The sequence below is a fragment of the Carcharhinus amblyrhynchos genome, chromosome 5 (assembly GCF_965287045.1).
Source record: "Carcharhinus amblyrhynchos chromosome 5, sCarAmb.v2.hapA, whole genome shotgun sequence".
In the NCBI taxonomy this organism is placed as follows: domain Eukaryota; kingdom Metazoa; phylum Chordata; class Chondrichthyes; order Carcharhiniformes; family Carcharhinidae; genus Carcharhinus; species Carcharhinus amblyrhynchos.
Window position 1 is genome coordinate 13079658 of NC_137328.1, and position 20279 is coordinate 13099936.

General features: G+C 41.6%; 1 protein-coding gene across 4 annotated transcripts in view; it reads right to left on the reverse strand.

Annotated features, from left to right (window-relative positions):
- LOC145342900 (SWI/SNF-related matrix-associated actin-dependent regulator of chromatin subfamily E member 1-related-like) overlaps window positions 1–20279 on the reverse strand; it is a 43702-nt gene that overhangs the window by 6506 nt on the left and 16917 nt on the right. Inside the window, exons 4-9 of one of the 4 annotated variants that reach the window (XM_080188476.1) lie at window positions 14948–15154; window positions 10900–11020; window positions 10612–10649; window positions 9825–9906; window positions 3992–4207; window positions 216–351 (exon numbers count right to left, since the gene is read on the reverse strand). In XM_080188476.1, the coding sequence (XP_080044602.1) occupies window positions 216–351; window positions 3992–4207; window positions 9825–9906; window positions 10612–10649; window positions 10900–11020; window positions 14948–15154 (800 nt within the window). Of the gene's footprint in view, window positions 1–215; window positions 352–1603; window positions 1968–3991; window positions 4208–9824; window positions 9907–10611; window positions 10650–10899; window positions 11021–14947; window positions 15158–20279 lie in introns of those variants that run through there. The other 3 variants (XM_080188475.1, XM_080188477.1, XM_080188478.1) reach the window with 3 other exon arrangements.

Below are 20279 nucleotides of genomic sequence, written 5' to 3' on the forward strand. Positions count from 1 at the left end.
TTACAAAGTGGTTTAGCAGAAAGGTATGGGCTCATATTAACGCAACATAAAAATTAAAACATTATGCTTCTGAACCATTACTAAGAAGAGATCTGCAGAAAAAAAAGTAAAGAATTAACAACTCCAGCACAGTTGGCAATCTTGTGGAGATTGAACAAATGTGGACAGCAACCAACTTGTCTGAGGTTTTGCTGTTCCTGCCTAGATATATTTACCTGCTGTTCAGGCTGCTGACTACCTCTTGGACCTTTCTCACAAGCTTCTCATTCTGTTGAGGATCCTCATCAATAATACTGTGGAGTTTAGTCATAAAGGAATCAACTGTGTCCAATGTCACACTTTCTCCACTACCTAATGATTATGGAAAGACAAAACAACAGTCATGTTGGACTGCACTGCAACTGAAAAACACACAATGCCAATAACAACCTTTGAACAATGCTGTATATGTCTTTATCTAGCACACTTACTTAAAAACTACAAAACATTTTATTTCTCTTTGCCAGTCTAGAATTTCCCACACTTAAAAACAGAAAACACTGAAAATACTCAACAGGTTTAGCAACATCTCTTTGGTTTTCACCATCATCTGTTTTATCATTTAACGTCTTCTGCATTCCATCTTAAAACATTCCCTTTCACTATTCTTCCTGTTTCCCCTGGCTCCCAACTCCCTTCAATTCTTTAAAACCCATTGTATCGCTAAGTCTTCCAAGTTCCGATGAAAGGTGACCAAACTGAAAGGTTAACTGGTCTGCCATACCTGCCATACACTTAAGGCATTTGTTTTATTTCAGATTTCCAACATTGCGGTATTTTACTTTTGCAGTTCCCACACTTTGTCGTCAATTCATTAACATGCTTGCATTTATTAATGAGGTCTGCTGATACAGACTAGATTAAAAACTATAGTTTTTGATCGCATTTGAAGGAATGGTGAAACTTTTCAGGATTATGATAGCAGGTTCTGGTAACAGTTTCACATATAAAATCACTCCCTGAAAACTATTTGTGGTGAAAAGCAGCCATCCGGTTATCAATAATATACTTATTGGTCGCTGTCTGCTGATCAAAGCACACATCTCTAAAATTAGGCTTAGCTGTAGAAAGTCACCAATCTGGCTGAACATGCATCAAGATGAGACAGAGAATTAGTACCCTCCCCCCTCCCCTCACAGGCAATTTTCTTCCTGAGGTTTGGTGTCCAAGTAAATATAGTTCAGGGTTCTGGACAAGGCTCTGAAACACTGAAGCTTCACTGCTTCATTTTTGTATTCTAACTTCCTCACAATAAAGGCCAGCACTTCATTAGCCTTTTTGATTACTTTTTATAGCCACATTGTTGGTATGTGATTTTTGTACTTGGATACACAAGTTACTGTCCTCCTCATCTTTCACCATTTGAGGATAATTTCACTTCATCTTTCTCACAGCCTAGACAGATGATCACACATTTCCTTATATTGGACTAAGCTGTGACATACATAGAGTTTAGATAAGTCATGCCCTGCTGTAACATTTTGCTCCCATCGACACTACTTGGTATACCTCTTAACTTTAACGTCTTTGGCAAACCTGGTTATCAACATTCCATTAAGTAAGCCAATAATAATCATGGCGAAAGCTATGGTCCAAGAACAGATCACTGGGGAACATCCTGCCCATCAGTAAATAACACATTGAACTCTACTGTCTCCCAGCTCTGGTCCAATTAACAAGTGAATTCTAAAGGGCAGATCCAATTTATTTTATTCTTCGATGGAACACAAGTGTTGATGGCAAAGCCAGGGCTTTTATCCATAAATATCCTCCAGAAAGGCGATGAACCACAGTGATATAGTTCCAAGTCAGGAAGACGTGCAGTTTGGAGGGAAACTTGCAGGCGGTGTTTCCATGCATCTACTGCCCTTCTTGATGGTAGAGATCACAGATTTGGAAGGTGCTGTCAAAAGGAACCTTACTGAATTCTTCAGTACATCATTTTAAAAAGAGACAAATAACAACGTTTCATTGCTAAGAAATTTCCCATTAACATTTGCAAACATTGCAGGCGATTCTCCCAAAAAAAATTCCAAAAGTCGAATTTGCATAAAAACTGGAGTAAACCCTGCTGGCTTTTCAGCGGGAGTTTCAAAATAAATCTCCCACACGCTGTGGACTAGAGTGCCTCAGCGTGAATCACGTTGAAATTCATGGGTCAGGGCCTATTCAAACTGTAGAGGCCGGTAGCATAGTGATGAATGGGCCACTGAGCATGTGCCAATCTGTCAGCTCCAAGATTGGCACACGCGCATTGGTCTGCGCTGCCAGCCTCCCAACTGCTGGCCAGTCCCGTGGCCCCTCATCACTGACCCTCTGGCCCCTACATGGCCCGATCGTTGGCCCCTCAGGCATGTCCAGGCCAACCCCTTCCCCTCGCCTGCCCCACAGCCCCGGTTTCCCTGGGCATTGGCACCTTACACAGTGCCAGCAGGCCTAGGTTGGTGCTGCCAAGGTGGCAATGCCCAGGGGCACTGCCCATGTCCCTGCAGTCAATCAAGCATAACAGTGATTGACTGCAATCGGTCTTTGTCTTGGATTTAGGAGACATGAATATAGCTCACAAAGTCCAGAGCTTTGGATTGATTAGGAGGAAAATCCAAATTGCTAAGAACATTTGTCACTGTAGACTTATTTGGCTAATAGGCAATGTGTATGTGGATTTGGGTAAACTGTATTGTGCCACACAAAGACTCCTAATCAAACTTCTTGCTTCCAGACAATCCATAGAACCTGTACAGTGCAGAAAAAAAGGCCACCTGGCCCATCAACTCTGCAACACTTTCTGAAAGAGCATCCCACCCAGGCCCTCCCTTCCACTCTGTCCATAACCCTGCATATTCACCATAGCTAACCCACCTAACCCACATATCCTGGACGCTAAGGGGCAATTTAGCATGTTCAATTAACTTAACCCGCACATCTTTGGACTGTGGGAGGAAACCCACACAGACACAGGGAAAATATGCAAACTCCACAGTCATCCAAGGCCAGAATGGAACTTAGATCCCTGGTGCAAAGAGGCAGCAGTGCTAACCAATATGCCATCCTTAAATATTCTTTAAGTTTCCTCAAATATCCTTCCTTAAATGTAAGTCCAAATGCCACATCACTACCAAGTCTCTTGTGAATCGCTTTTAAGTCCAAGTGGCAGTGGCATGAAAACTGACTTAAATGCAGGAAAATAATCATTGTCACAGATTTCAAAATAAGTGGGCTGTAATAATTAACAGTTTACTGTTTTCATGTACGCTGACGATAACCAAGCTCCACCTCACCACCACATTCCCACCTCTAAAAAAGTGTCAGATTGCTTGTCTACATCTAGGTGGATTTGAGGCCTGTCTCCTTTCCCTGTCCTTGGTGGCGATCACTTGGCTGTGGGTCGGACCTGCTTTCGGGCAGAGAACTGAAGATGATGATATCCAGGGAGAGGAAATTCTATATCAATAGCAAGACTAGTGGAAAATATTGTCGCAAAAAAAATCTATAAGGAGCAACTGAGGTAAATTGCAGAACACAACTTTCCAGAATTACAAGATGCTGCTAATCACTCAAAAAGGATTTCTGTAGCAAATATTTTGTATTTTAACACTGTCCTTTGCATTAGATTTTCTTAAAATACTTAAATACCTAAATCAGCTTGCCATAACCAAAGTACGTCCTAAAGTTGTGTATGCTTGCAGAGAAAGCCTCTTTTGGGTGAATTTATCTAAGTTACCCTCTATTATCCACTTTGAGGTTGTACACAATAATTTTTGACTTTTTCTAATAAAATACTGGACGTCAGTCTTTGAAACCAGCATTTATTCACTTAGATGCTGCTGTACAAAAGCAGCCTTTGCAACTAATGAGGTTCCTGAGACTCCAGCAATCTGACATTTTCTCCACCTGCTGAAAACATGTGATTGAATGGGTCACTTCATCACAACAGCATATTTGACACACTGACCTGGTAGAGACACATTACTGAAGCTAGTTGTTAACATCTGCCGTAAATTCTCAAGATGCTTGTGTAGAGTTGCATTTTGGCTCTGCTCTTCAGCCAGCTCCTCCTCCAGTTTTTCTTTCGCACTTCTCATGTTGTCAATGTGCTTCTGCAAGACCGCGTTCTGCTCTTCGTATTCAATGTTCGTCTTTCGTAACTTCCTCAACTCTGCTTCCCGAGCTGCAAAGCAAGATTATTCAACAAATTCCAGTGTAGCTTATTTGCTCCTCAAAGCATGGTCTCCTCTACAAATTGGGGACACCACACGCAGAATGGATTAAAGAACACATCACCAAATACCACTATTCTTCTCCAAGTCGGAATCAGATTCTCTGTATTCCCACACCCCTTCCCCCTTCCTTCTCACCCTAACCTCATCTTGGCCTCCTACATTTAATAACTGAGCCTTGTTTATTTTCTAAGTAATTACAACACAAGCTTTAGGAACTGTGTAATCATTTCTCTGTTGAGAATATTGCAGAGTGAATACTGAATTTAGTAACGTTGGTCTGTAGGGAATATAGCAGTCTGAATTCTCATTTTGCTGACTGGCATTTATTGCTAATGGAATAGAGTACAAAAGTAGGGAAGTACTGTTGAAACTGTATAATGTATAGGTGTGACCATAGAGTCATAGAGAAGTTTACAGCATGGAAATAGGCCCTTCGGCCCAACTTGTCTTTACTTAAGGAAGGATGTAAGTGAATTAGCAGCAATTCAGAAGGTTCACCAGATTGATTCCAGAGATGAACGACTTGCCTTATGAAGACAGGCTGAGCAGTTTAACCCTAACCCTATGTTCTAACCTTCAGCGAGTATGAGAGGAGATCTAATTGAGGTACATGTAGGATGCTCAAGGTGATAGACGTAAAGCATATTTTTCCCTTGTTAGGCATTCTAGAATAAGAAGCTGTCGTGTTAGGCTGAGGGGTGGCAGTTTGAAAACAGAAATGAGGACGAATTATTTCGCTCAGAGCTGTGAATCTATGGAGTTCTCTACCCCAGGATGCAGTGGCCACTAGAACACTAAACAAATTTGAGGAACTGGATAGGTTTGTGAGGGATGGAGGAAAATAGGCATGAAAGTGGAGATGAGGCCAAAGTGAGATCATCCATGATCATATTGAATGGCGGAACAGGCTCAAAGGGCTGAATTGTCTACTCCTGCTCTCAGTTTAGTAGAATTGGTCTGCACCTTTCATCCTGATTTTGGGAGGTGGAGACCCTTTATCAGAATTTGCTTCCTGCAATACTGAAGGATTCTGAATCTAGGTGTTAGCTTGTTTTTTTTTAAACCATTTCTAGGGACCAGAAAACCCACAGGGCAGATACAGCATATTTCTTTCATTCCAAACTTCCAATAGCTGCCCCTTTTCTTCCCATTTTTCCTCATCCAACTTGCAGTGTTTCTGCATTTATCTTAATACTTGCTCTACCATTATAGCATTTATTTGATGTGCGATTATTGCTTCACCCAGAAGTACTGCTCCAGCTTTGTTTCTGATCAGTTTGCAGACCACTCAATCCATTAACTTTCCATCACCGAAGAATCTGTTCTTCTGCCTGCCATTGCCCCACAATTATATTAAAAGGCTAGCTTAAATGTCAATTTTCATTTAAAGTTTTAAAGTTTAAGTTTATTTATCAGTGTCACTGGTTGGTTTACATTAACGCTGCAATGAAGTTACTGTGAAAATCCCCTAGCTGCCACACTCTGGCGCCTGCTCAGTTACACTGAGGGAGAATTTAGCATGCCAATGCACCTAATGAGCACGTCTTTTAGACTGTGGGAGGAAACTGAAGCATCAGGAGGAAACTCACTCAGACATGGGGAGAACATGCAGACTCTGCACAAACAGTGATCCAACCAGAAAGCAAATCTATGTCCCTGGCGCTGAGCAGCAGTGCCAACCACTGTGCCACCCCAATGTTTACATTCCCAGCAACTTTTGTTACAAGATTCCTTTTTAGTTTAATTATTGTGCAAATTATAAATGCCGAAATTTATTTAATTTGAATCAGATTAAGCAGGATTTTCTTCACTGAACATAAACACTTGCCATGACATTTAAGAAAAAAGTGTACATCAATCATTTCTTTGCAACTTTTTCCTTTATAAATTCTAACTTCCAGCACAAGGGTAAATCAATAATTATTGACAACTTTCTAAAATCATCTGACATATTGCTCTTTGAATATCAAGATTTTTGAATTAAATTCCATGAAGCACACTTTTGATTATACCATTTCATAAAGATATTCAAAAGATCACAATCAAACTTATAAAGCACAAATTTCATACAATGCATTTTCAGCATCTGAAGACACACTTACAAAGCAATTATAAACTTGTACATACATTACTGGAACAACAGGAACCTTGGTCAACATTGCAGATGTCAGATTTTAATTATATATATTCTTTAACATGCTACGAACAACACCCTTGCAACAGATCAAGGTCACCAGGCATAAGTCACACTTCCAAAGATTTCCTCACAATTTAAGTAATCTTTTAAACAATAAATTTATTATATGATTTTATGTAGACCCCGAGAGCTTATTTAGAAAGGTGATCTGCATTTACATAGCATCTCAGAATCCATCAAGTGCAATCAATATTCAAATGCCAGTATATAGGTCAGCCATTGAAAGATCCCACAATGATGAAATAATGGAGTTTACTGACTGAAAAACACAGATCAAGAGAACTCACTGCTCTCAACCAAGCATGTACACACCCTCCTGAACCACTGTTAACAGGAAGACAGGACCCTCAGTTAAATATTTAATCTGCAATTTATGAGTACTATACCCTGAGCAAAGAATGGTACCAACCTAGTCATGCTAACAAGGTGAGCAACTCAACAAAGTGGCAAATTCCATTTCCAACACTAACTGCACTGTGTGTTAAAAGCAGGCAAAATAAACATTTCATTGCTTGTGACGTTCAGTTAACCTAGGCATAAGTAGCATGGATTTCTGGAGATCTTATGAAAAGTCCAAATGCAACTTATTTGCCAAATTTGCGAGATCAATGTTGCGTAGACTTCCAATGTCTCTGTGATATCTAATCATTTGCACAGCATAAGATGACATGAAATAGGAAGAGGAGTATGCTATTCACCACCTCGAATCTGCTCCACTAGATAATAAAATCTTTGCTGATCTGATGCGGCCTTAACTCCATTTTCTTGCCTGTTCCATAACTCTGGCCTCCCTTGTCAATCAAAAACCTGTCCAACCCAGCCTCAAACGTTTTAATGACCCAGACTCCACGGCTTGTTCGGGGGGAGTAGTATTCTAACACTAAAGACCCTCTTGAGAGAAATAACTCTTCCTTTCCCTCTTTTTTGTTTTTATTCCAACTTAATCAAATCAAGTCCAATTCAGAGTCTCAACAAGTGAGACATTCCCGATCCAAGCTGACAAGGCAGGGCTCTCACCTCCTGTCTTGGGCTTGATCTACATAATCCAAGCTGACTGGAGAAGGTGTAGCTCCTTCTCCAAGGCTTGATCTCATTTGCATCTTAGCCAAAAGGCCAAGATGCCACTTTAAAAAATTGCTTCAAATAAAGCTGAAATGTAACCTAATGACTTCAACCAGGCACAGCATGTGGATACTACATTATCCCTAGTTCTAGATTCACCCAAGAGGAAAAAAAATTCCCTTAACATCCACTCTGACATGATCCCTCAGAATCTTATGCTTTAATAAGATCTCCTTTCATTCTTTTAAACATAAATGAACATAGACCAAAACTGCTTAGCTGTTTTTACTAAGACAACTCTCCCAGGAATCAGTCTGGCGAATCTTCTCTGAATTGCCCCCAGTGCAAGTATGTCCTGCTCAAGCAATGGTGACCAAAAACTGCACACAGTACTCTAGTTGTAGTCTCACCAATGCCCTGCAACAATGGGTAGCACACTGGCACAGTGGTTAGCACTGCTGCTTCAGGACCAGGGACCCGGATTTGATTCCCAGCTTGGGTCACTGTCTGAGAAGTTTGCATGTTCTCCTCTTGTCTGCGTGGGTTTCCTCCGGGTGCTCCAGTTTCCTCCCACAGTCTGAAAGACATTTACCCGAACAGGTGCCGAAGTGTGGCGACTAGGGGAATTTCACAGTAACTTCATTGCAATATTAATGTGAGCCTTACTTGTGACTAATAAATAAACTTCTCTTTAACAAGATTTCCCTACTTGCACAATAAACAGGAACACTGTCTTCTTAATTTCTTGCTGTACCAGTGTGCTGACACTTTGATTCCCTCTGTACTGCAGCACTCTGCATTCTCTCACCGTTTAATTAACACTCTGCTTTTCTAGTCTCTGCCAAAGTGGACAACCTCACACTTTGCCACCTAACACTTCATCTACCAAATTTCTGCCCATTCATTTAATCCAACTATATTCCTTTGAAGACCCTGTACCCTCCTCACAACTTGCTCTCCTATCCAGCTTCGTACCTTCAGCAAATGTGGCTAGAGCACAATGATCCCTTCATCCAGGCCATTAATATAGATCATAAAATAGTTGAGGCCCCAGCACTGACCCCTGTGGCACTCTACTAGTTACAGATTATCCATTTATCCTGAATCTCTTTTTCCTTTTAATTAGTCATCCGTTATCAATACAGATACATCCCCAAAAACCGTATGTGTTTATCTTGTGTGGTAACTTATCAAATTCCTCTTAAAAGTCCAAATACACTACATTTACTGGTTTCTCTTTGCCCATTCCATTTGTTACGTCCTCAAAAAAACACTAGTAAATGTGACAAAACAATTTCTCCTTCACAAAACCCATGTTGACTCTGCCTAATTGCTCAGCCTCAAATGAGCCAAAGCTTCCACTAGAAAGACCAAAGCAATCGTCGAACTGTGCATTCTCACCTTTCACGCCATTTTGCTTTTTGGCTATTGTCTCTTGCTGAACCAGACTATTAACAACATGAAGCCTGTAAACCCTGTTCTACACTTCATCTTCTGCTTAGGTAAGATTCTGTTGACCATATGCTATCTCACAAGTAATATTTGGCCTTACATTAAAAATAGAGAGAGGCAGTGGCATAGAAATACTGTTGCTGAGCTAGTAACCTAGAGACCCAGAGTAATGCCCTGAGATCCCAGGGCCAAATTCCACCACTGTAGATGGTGAAATTTAAATTCAATAAAAATCTGGAATTAAAAGTCTAATGGTGACCACTGATATCGTCATAAAAACTTATCTGGTTCACTGACGTCCTTTAGGGAAGAAAATCTGCTGCCCTTACCAAGTCTGGCCTACATGCAACACCAGATCAACAACAACATGACTCTTAACTGCACCTTAGGGCAGTAAGGGATGGGCTTCAAATATAGTCCTACCCAGCGATGCCCACGCCCCATGAACAAATTTTTTTTAAAAACTGACCCTTGGTCCCTTTAATGCTTCAATTTTAATAGTTACATCCTGGTGTAGAAATTTCTTCATTGTCTCATTGCTGCTATCTCTCTACTCTTTTACCTTCTTCCCCTGAATTCAGCCTTATACACACTGCCCCTTTCATCCCCATCATTCATGGCCAGGCCTTCAGCCACTGAAATCTCAATTTCCAAAAATTCCATTTTAAACATGTCCAACTCTCCACCTCTTGTTTCTTAATTAAAACCAGCCATAAAAATCACCTCCTTGTCTCAGTGTTTTAAATGTCAAGTCATTTTTTCCACATGCTTGGCAATACAGAAATGCAGCTTTAGTTTTATTTTCCTTCAAGTATTTGAATTCACAACTGAGAAAAACCAAAAATCAAGGTTACCTTTGTTATGATCAAGAAACTCTTCTGTAAATATTGGAATATTAAACATAGACATTCTTCCTTGCTGCTCGCTGTCGTTCTTCTGAGAGAAGAAAGCAGGCAAATTTACTCAAAGAGAAGGTTCTTTATTGTAAAAATTGAAAATATGTTTAACATACAAGGTTTTGTTTCTTAGCCTGAAAGCTGGCTGAATATCCAATTCTTTTGGAACTGGTTTGCGCATTATTATAGTTCATTCCTATGGCCATGGGAGATGAATCTTAAATAGAACCTTGTACCGTTTTTTCAGCCTTTTATACTTTTGGCCTAACTGCACTGGTTAAGTGCTCTCTTCAGCAGGAACAAGTATGTGCCACCGCTATAGTCGACTTCAAGGTCATTGTTTTGTATAGAAGAAAAGATTACGATTGTCCTTCTTAGCTGAAACATTTACATTTTTTTGTCTGGAGTCTCTCTTGCAAGGCAAAATTAACTTGTGTTATAGAGCCATCTGGAGTCAGTTTTTATAGTACAAAGTCAATTACTGCGCGACTAAGGGAGCTAGATGTTGTAGCTACCCACCTAAGCTACAGCTTAAAGACAGTGTGTCAATACTGAATGCAGATTGTAATGCATACGACCTGTATGCATTACAATCCCAAAATAATATGAACGAATTAAAAAAAAAACCATAAGCAGAAACAGCACACTGTGAAGATGAAAAAGCAGCTTAAAATAAAGTCCTTTTAAATAAAAATTTAATTAGGCTGTTTGCTCTAATAAAGAAACAAATTCTGAAATCCCTTACCTCTGCGTGCATGCCATTTGACATTGAATGAGTGGATTCTGAAAGAAAAAAAGCACAGAATGCTAGTTCATTGAGAAACGCACAATCATGGAAAAACATTGATCCATAAAATTTCCACCAGTGTCTTACTGTACCTTAGGTTTTTTTCTTTTGCAATCTGACATACAATGAAAAGATACGCATCAGTAAACATCTATTTTTAGTAAGCTACTCACAATCCAGTTCTTAAATTATATATTTTGCAGTTAGTATATCATATTGATGATAAAGAAAACAAAGAAGGGCTACCTTTTCGCAACTTCTTTTCCTGCACTGCAATCGTGCTCATTTTGTAAGCTTCAGTTTGCTGATACTCCTGCAGCTCTTTCATGTATTGTTGTTTCGCCCGTTCAGCTTCATCTAGGTAGCACTTGAAAATGAACAAAAGACCTTCATGAAAAAATATACAGAAGGGATCAAGATTCCACTGATTCCCATAGCTGGAACATGCTGCTTTTAACTCACGGGCAATAGAAAACATCTCACCATTTCAAAGCACTTCGGCTGCACAGGTTAAGAATAAACCTCAGAAAAAATAAAACTTATCAATAAAAGTTGTGGTATTGACTATAGTGAATGCAAGCTAAAATACAGTAATCAAATCATTAAATAGCCAGGAGTTGCATTAAATCACTCTTGCCTCACTGTGAGTAACCAGAATAGACAGATCAAGAGAGAGAGCATAATGTGTAGAAAATAAGAAATTCACGCTAGCACAAAAGGTAAGAAGAGTTGGAGGACAGCAGTACTGGAGGTGGTTACGAAGATGAGGGAACAAAAGGGCCACAGAGGGCTTTTAACATAGGGATGAGAATTTTAAAACGAAATCATGCTGGGCCACAGCCAATGGTGGTCAACTAGCACAAGGAGGTTAGATGATTAGAACTTGGGCAAGTTAGGATGTGGCCACAGAGTTTGGGAACAGCTCAAGTTAATGGATGTTGGAAAATGAGAGGTTAGCCAGGAGAGCACTGCAATATTCAAATCCAGATGTAGTCACAACATTAATGTGGCTGGTCCAGTTCTGGTCAATAAAAATCCTCAGGACACTGATGGCGAGAATCGGAAAGAATAATGCCACTGAATGTTAAGTTGGATTCTTTATTGTTGGAGATGGTCACTGCCTGGGACTTCTACGATACAAATACTACTTTTTACTCATCAGTTCAAACCTGAAATATTGTCCAGGTCTTGCTGCACGTGGGCACAGACTCTTTCAGTGTCTGAAGAGTAGCAAGTGGACTGAACACTGCACCAGTGAACACCTGCACTTCTGAGTTAATGGGGACAGAATGTCAGTAATGAAGCAACAGAAATTGTTGAACCTAAAACACTACCCTGAAGAACTCCTGCAATGATTCCTGGAGCTGAGATGATTGGCCTGCAACGACAACCATCACTCTTTGTGCTAGATTCCAACCAGTGAAAATATTTACCAAATGTTGCAAGAACTCTTTGATGCTACACTCAGTCAAATGTTGCTTAGATGTCAAGGTGTGTCACTCTCAGCGCATGCTTGGAATTCAATTCTTTTATCCATCCTTGTTTAAAGACTATAATGAGGTCTGGAGCTAAGTGTTCCTGGCAAAACCCATACTGGCCATAGTTAGCAAATTAGTTCCAAGTAAGTGCTGCTCAATAGCACTGTCAATGACACTTTTCACAGCTTTCTTGGTGATTGAGAGCAGGATGACTGGGTCATTATTGGACTTGTCCTACCTCCTGTAAACAGCATACACGGGGGGCATTTTCCCCTCGTCAGGTAGATGCCAGAATTGTAGAACTACAGTAGCTAGCTCTGGAACACATGTCTTCAGTACAATGGCAGGGGTGTCAGCAGGGCCAATAGTCTTAGTTGCATCCTGGGCCTTTAACCATTTCTTGACATGGTATGGAGTGAATGGAGTTGGCTGAAGACCGAGGACATCCTCCAGTTCATTGTTCAACTGTCCATTGTCATTCCTGACTGAAATGGCAGAGCTTTGATCCGATTCACTGGTTGTGGGGTAGATTAGCTCTACGGCATACTGTGCATTGTTTAGGATGCAGGTCATCCTATGCTGTAGCTTGGCATTTCATTTGCAGATATGCCTAGTGCTGCTCTCCTGCGCCCCTCATTGAGTTAGAGTTGGTCCCTAACATGATGGTAACAGTAGACTGAGGGATTTGCCAAGTTATCAGGTTATAGATTGTAGTGGAATGCAATTCTGCTGCTGTGAATGGCCCAAAGGCCTCACCAATGTCTAGTTCTGAGCTGCAAGAACTGTTCTGAATCCATCCGATTTAGCACAATTAAAGTACCAAACAACACAACGGAGTGAGCTCAGTGAGAAGATGGGATTTGATCTCCACGATTGTGCAGTAATCGTTCCAACCAATACTGCCATGGATAGATGCCCTTGTAACAGTAGATTGGTAAGGCTGAGATTAAATCATATTTTTTCCCTCATGTTGGTTCATTCGTCTTTGACCAGTTTGGCTGACGTGCCCTTCAAGTCTCAGCCAGCTCTGTCAGCTACTTCTGGTGATGGACACTGAAGTTCCCGAATCAGAGCTCATTCAATATTCCTGCTGTGCTCGGTGCTTCCTTCAAGTGGCATTCAATATGGAGGAGTACTGATTCACAGGCAAGAAAATGTCCATTCCCCCTCAGCCAATGTACAACCTGCTGCCGATATGCCACTTAGGGGTCAAGAAATAATGTTGAAAGCTCCCAGGGCCACACATTCCAAACTATGCTGCCATATCTACGGAGGGTCTGTCCTGCCCACACATATCTAAGGAAGGTGATAGGAGAGGGGTGAATGATATGATTTCATCAGGCTGATGCTTGACTAGTCTGTGGGACACCTCTCCCAGTTTTGGCAAAAATTCATAGATGGTAGTGAGGAGAAATGGTACGGCTGATGGGCTGGCTGTGCCTTTATCATGTCCGTTACCTGGGCTGGTGGCATGTGACTCACTCACTTTTATTTTTATTAGACTATGTAATGGTCTGATATAGCTGAGTGTCTTGCTGGACCATTTTGGCAGGCAGCTAAAGACACCACCACATTATTGTGGGGCTGGACCCACATCAGACTCTTGGTAGTAAGACAGATTTCTTTGTCTCAAGGAAATTAGTCTAAATCTGTACGAGAATCAGGAAGTTCCACATTCACATCACTGACACTAGCTGATTATTGAATATTTACTGAATTAACTGAATTTCAATTAGCCAGCTACCATGATGGAATTTGATCACACATCTCCAGAGCACTAGTGTAGGCCTATGAAGTACAAGCCCAAAAGTAAAACTGCTGTGCTATAGCCCCGTCTGTCCACCCAATACAACAGATCCAAACTGTTTTGAGAGTAGCCAATTTCTGCAACAGTTCAAGCTAAAGGCTCACCCATTATCTTTTCAAAGAAAGCGACGGATGGGCAATAAGTACTGTCCTTGCTAACGGAGTGAACATCTTGAGAAGTTTTTTTTAACCGAGTTTTAGTTCAAGAGCCATGAGACATTCTTGTCAACAATTGGGAAACGGTTCTGATTCTGATATTTAAAACGAAGGGGTTGAAAAAAATAAATCTTTGATTTGATTTATTATTACATGTATTAGTGAAAAATATTGTTTCTTGTGCACTATACAGACAAAGCACACCATTCATGGAGAAGGAGAGAGTGCAGAATGTAATGTTACAGTCATAGCTAGAGTGCAGAGAAAGATCAACTTAATGCGAGGTAAGTTCATTCAAACGTCTGCTGGGAAGAAGTCAGTCTTGAGTTGGTTGGTACGTGTCCTCAAACTTTTCCTGATGGAAGAAGGTCGAAGAAAGTACGCCAGGGGCGCATGGGTCCTCGATTGCTGGCTGTTTTTCCGAGGCAGTGGGAAGTGTAGACAGTGTCAATGAATGGGAGGCTGGTTTGAGTGATTGCCTGTGCTAAATAAGAGTTGCAACTTCAGCAGAACCCACATCAAAAAAAAAATGTTTTGGGTCTAAAATGACTTTTAGCAGTCAAAAAAAAAATCAGTTCACACTTCTCTCTGCCTCTTATCCCTTAGCTAATTACACACCCAAATGACCACCATCACTGAGTAGCATGTGTTTCTGTTTTCCAATTATGTCCGTTAAGAGTTTTGTCAAAAGTCATTTGAAAGAGTAGATATACAGCATCTACTATGCTACCTGCATTGACCCTCTCTGTTACTTTGTCAAAGAATCCACTTACGTGATTTGCCTTCAGCAAATTCATGCCGAATGACCCTTATTAACTGTGCCATAGCTGAATAGTACATTAAATGCCACTAACCTGTTTATCCTCAGGTGGAAGTTTGCTCCATTCACTTCCCAAAGTCTTGGTGATTTCTGGAAAAGGCAAATCTGGTTGCTGTGCCCGTAACTGTTCTCGCCGTTCATTCAAGAATCGCATGTAGCCTGTCAGTGGAGCTTTGGGGCCATTGGGTATATTCTTTTTGCGTTTTTTGCCCTTTGGCCAACCTCTCTTCTTGGTCACACGCTGCTAACAAAAACGAAAAAATGTTTCAATTGCCAGCGGCAAGTGTGGTGTGAAATGCTTGCTTGTTTATTGTTTTCTATTTAAAACGACAAGTCCTACATGTGACAGTACGAATTTTCAATAAAAGATGTTAGATGTAGACATCAAGTGATTTGTCAAACCTGTACTTGCAAGTTTAGTTTTCATGCAAGTTCCTAAACCAATGGCATTCATTACAAGTAAATATACACAAGTGACTTGATTAGGTTTATATCTGTGCAAAGGGAACGAGTAGATGTTTAATGCTCTCTCAGCCAAATGTTCAAATAAGCGTAGAAAAACATACGCACTTTTTTTTTGGAAAAGGCAATAAAAATTTGCACTTACGTATTTTTTTCATTCAGTGACAGAATCAAGCCTTCAAATGGTCATGGATGGCAAAATACCTAGTGAAGCTCAATATACTCTGTCCCAATAATCACTTTTAACTCAATTTTCTGAGCACCCCAAGGAACAAAAAACCACATATTCCATCCGGATTGTCCATCCGAGTGAAACTGACAATGTTGTGCCCGAATTTGAACAGATTTGTATGATGAATCCATAGCACTGGGACTACCTAAATTTAATTTACTTCGACCCTCAGAGCAGTTAGTGAGATGAGATCTTCATTACATCAGTCTCTCAAGTAAATTCAGCTGACAATTTTGCACGCCAATTTAGTGCTCCACTGAGTCTCAAGATAGAGGATAATACATTTATTTTGAACTGTCATTCTTAGTCAAGTGAAAACTCCAGCTAATACTATGATGAACTATGTCTGGACAATTAGTATTGTTGGATGAAACAAGATCCTAAGTTTTGACTTTACGGAGTATGCCATAAGAGGAAAAACTCAATTGGATCGTTAATAGGGATCAATACGTTGACAACACACACAAACAAACAACACTGTTTACACTCAGGGCCTGAGCCATTACACTCATTTTCTGGGGCCTAATTTTATTCAACCACTTAACATAAAACCATTACCCTTAACAGAATGAGTGGGAGGGATAAATGTATAAAATGTGTATACATTAAGCAAAAGATTAATATAATCCTAGAATCCCTACAGTACAGAAAGGCGCCATTCAGTCCATTGAGTCTGCACCAACTCTCCAAAACAGCATCCCACTCAGGTACCTCCCCTCTGCCCTATCTCCGTAACCCCACACATCTACCACAGCTAATCCACCTAACCTATACATCTTTGGACACGAAGGAGCAACTTAGCATGGCCAATCCACCTAACCTGAGCATCTTTGGACTAGGAAACCAGAATCCACGCAGACGCATGAAGAACAGTAGCTGGAACTGAACCTGGGTCCCTGGCTGTGAGGCTGCAGCGCTAACCGCTGTACTACAAATTGGGCTGCGCAGAATTTATAGATGGTTGTTCATGCATGGAATGCTTTGTCATGGGGAATAGTTGAGTTGGAGATTGGTGAATCTTTTCAGGGAAGTACAGATAAACATTTGAAGCAAAGAAAAGTTGACATGAAGAAAGCTGTATAGGGCATTGGTGAGGCCGCAGCTGGAGTAGTGTGTGCAGTTTTGGGCGCCGTACTTACACAAGGATATTTTGGCCTTGGAGGGAGTGCAAAGGAGGTTTACTAGGCTGATACCGGAGTTGAGGGGCTTGAGCTATGAGGAGAGGCTGAATAAACTAGGCTTGTACTCGTTAGAGTTTAGAAGAATGAGGGGAGATCTCATTGAGACATATAAGATGATGAATGGGATGGATAGGATAGAGGTGGAGAGACTCTTCCCGCTTAGAAAGGACAGTAGGACTAGAGGGCACAGCCTCAAGATAAAGGGGGGGGGGGGGGGGGGCACGGCAGCGGCGGTGGTTTAGAACGGAGTTGAGGAGGAACTTCTTCACTCAATGGGTGGTGAATCTTTGGAATTCTCTGCCCGTTGAAGTGGTAGAGGCTACCTCGCTAAATATTTTTAAGACGCGGGTTGATGGGTTTTTGATAAGAGAGGGGATTAAGGGTTATGGGGAAAGGGCGGGAATGTGGAACTGAGCCATGACAGATCAGCCATGATCTTATTGAATGGTGGGGCAGGCTCGAAGGGCTGGATGGCCTACTCCTGCTCCTATTTCTTATGTTCTTATGTAAAACAACAGGGTAGTGAGATTATTTTTCGGTAATCACCACAGTTACAGTGAATCAAATAGCTCTCTTTTGTGCTACAAACTTCGATGGATTGACATCATCCTTTCTTATTAATCCCGCATCTCCTGAGAAACATACTGAGGTGCTGCAAATGCAGAAAGATGCATCAACTATAAGACAATCTGCCAAAGGCCATCAAGTTCTACTATTAAATTCAAACAGCAATGTTTAGCAAAAGTGTTGGGAGTTTTCCATGCTGCAACATTGCTTAATATAGCAGCAGGATGCCAACTGACAGAAACCCATGAAGCAATTATAGAATAAGGGAATGATCCCTGGTTTATCTAAGTACTTCTTCCCTACAACACGGCAGCATTTAACTATTCATTCACTTAATATTTGGTGTTCAGTCACTTGATGTTTAAATCCCTTTACAATTAGAATAATCAAGGTCACTTGGTCTAAACAAGGAATATAACTTGAGGTACTCACAGATTCCACACAGTAAAAATGACAACCTAATTCTGACCACTTGGCTAACGAGACCTGTCTGAACCTAAATTAAACTAAATAACCACTGATCATAAGGAACTGTAACAACGTGTAATTGATCTCAGAGTAGGAACAACACTAATTGTGCAAAATACATCAACTCTACTTCATCTACTGTTGGGAGTTGTATGGCCTCTGTGAAATAAATCGTACACACTGGCCTGGTGGAATGCCATCCTCACCCGCTGAGGTTAAATCCATCAGTTGAATTATCCCATTTATTTGGGGTGAGGTGGAAGCACTACCACTCTGGGTGACTCTGCATTCAGGGAGTTAAAGGGACATCTAAGCTCACTATTCAAGAATCATTGTTAGAAATGCAAATTTGCAAAACAGAACAAGGGCAGCACAGTGGTTTGCACTGCTACAGGGAGTGCAGAGGAGGTTTACTAGGCTGATACCGGAGTTGAGGGGATTGAGCTATGAGGAGAGGCTGAATAAACTAGGCTTGTACTCGTTAGAGTTTAGAAGAATGAGGGGAGATCTCATTGAGACGTATAAGATGATGAATGGGATGGATAGGATAGAGGTGGAGAGACTCTTCCCGCTCAAAAAAGACAGTAGGACTAGGGGGCACAGCCTCAAGATAAAGGGGAGGCGGTTTAGAACGGAGTTGAGGAGGAACTTCTTCACTCAAAGGGTGGTGAATCTCTGGAATTCTCTGCCCGTTGAAGTGGTGGAGGCTGCCTCGCTAAATATTTTTAAGAAGCGGGTTGATGGGTTCTTGATAAGAGAGGGGATTAAGGGTTATGGGGAGAGGGCGGGAAAGTGGAACTGAGCCACAACAGATCAGCCATGATCTTATTGAATGGCGGGGCAGGCTCGAAGGGCTAGATGGCCTACTCCTGCTCCTATTTCTTATGTTCTTATGTTCTTATGTACCTCAAAGCGCCAGAGACCCATGTTCAATGTCGGCCTCGGGTCACTGTCTGTGTGGAGTTTGCACATTCCCCCTGTGTCTCTGTGGGTTCCCTAGGAACATAAGAAATAGGAGCAGGAGTAGGCCATCTAGCCCTTCAAGCCTGTTCCACCATTCAATAAGATCATGGCTGATATGAAGTGGATCAGTTCCACTTTCCCACTGTCTCCCCATAACCCTTAATTCCCTTGTCTGTCAAAAACCTATCTACCTGTGTCTTAAATATATTTAGCGAGGTAGCCTCCACCACTTCAACAGGCAGAGAATTCCAGAGATTCACCACCCTTTGAGTGAAGAAGTTCCTCCTCAACTCCAATCTAAACTGCGCCCCCCCCCGCCCTTATCTTGAGGCTGTGTCCTCTAGTCCTGCTGTCCTTTCTGAGCGGGAAGAATCTCTCTACCTCTACCCTATCCATCCCTTTCATTATCTTATACGTCACTATAAGATGCCCCCTCATCCTTCTAAACTCCAACGAGTACAGACCCAGTCTATTTAGTCTCTCTTCATAGTCTAACCCCCTCATCCCCGGTATCAGCCCAGTGAACATTCTGTGCACTCCCTCCAAGGCCAAAATATCCTCGCGCAAGTGCGGCGGCCAAAACTGCACACAGTACCCCAGCTGCGGCCTCACCAGTGCCCTGTACACTTGCAGCATGACCTCCCTGCTTTTATATTCTATCCCCCTTGCTATAAAGGGCAGCATCCCATTCGCCTTCTTGATCACCTGTAGACTGGGTTTTTGCGACTCATGCACAAGGACCCCCAGGTCCCTCCGCACTGTAGCATGCTGCAGCTTTTCGCCCTTTAAATAGTAATCCCTCCTACTATTATTCCTGCCAAAGTGGATAACCTCACACTTGCTAACATTGTACTCCATCTGCCAGGTCCTCACCCACTCGCTCAGCCTATCCAGATTCCTCTGCAGACTTTCCACACCCTCTGCACAATTTGCTTTTCCACTTATCTTTGTGTCATCAGCAAATTTCATCACCCTACACTCAGCCCCCTCCTCCAGATCATCTATATAAATGGTAAATAGCTGAGGCCCCAGCACCGATCCCTGCGGCACTCCACTAGTCACTAACGGTTAGTGACTAGTGGAGCATCCATTGACACCAACTCTCTGCCTCCTATTAGGCAACCAATCCTCTATCCACGCTAACACTTTACCCCCAACTCCACGCCCCCTAATCTTCTGAAGCAACCTTTTGTGCGACACCTTATCAAACGCCTTTTGAAAGTCGAGAAACACCACATCCACCGGTTCCCCTCTGTCTACCGCACTAGTCACATCCTCATAGAAATCCAATAAATTCGTCAAACACGACTTCCCCTGAACAAATCCGTGCTGCATCTGCTCGATCAAACCATTCCTTTCCAGGTGCCTTGCTATTTCTTCTTTGATGACGGATTCAAGCATTTTTCCAAAAACAGACGGTAAACTAACCAGCCTATAATTCCCTGCCTTTTGCCTGCTACCTTTTTTAAACAGTGGCGTAACATTAGCCGTTT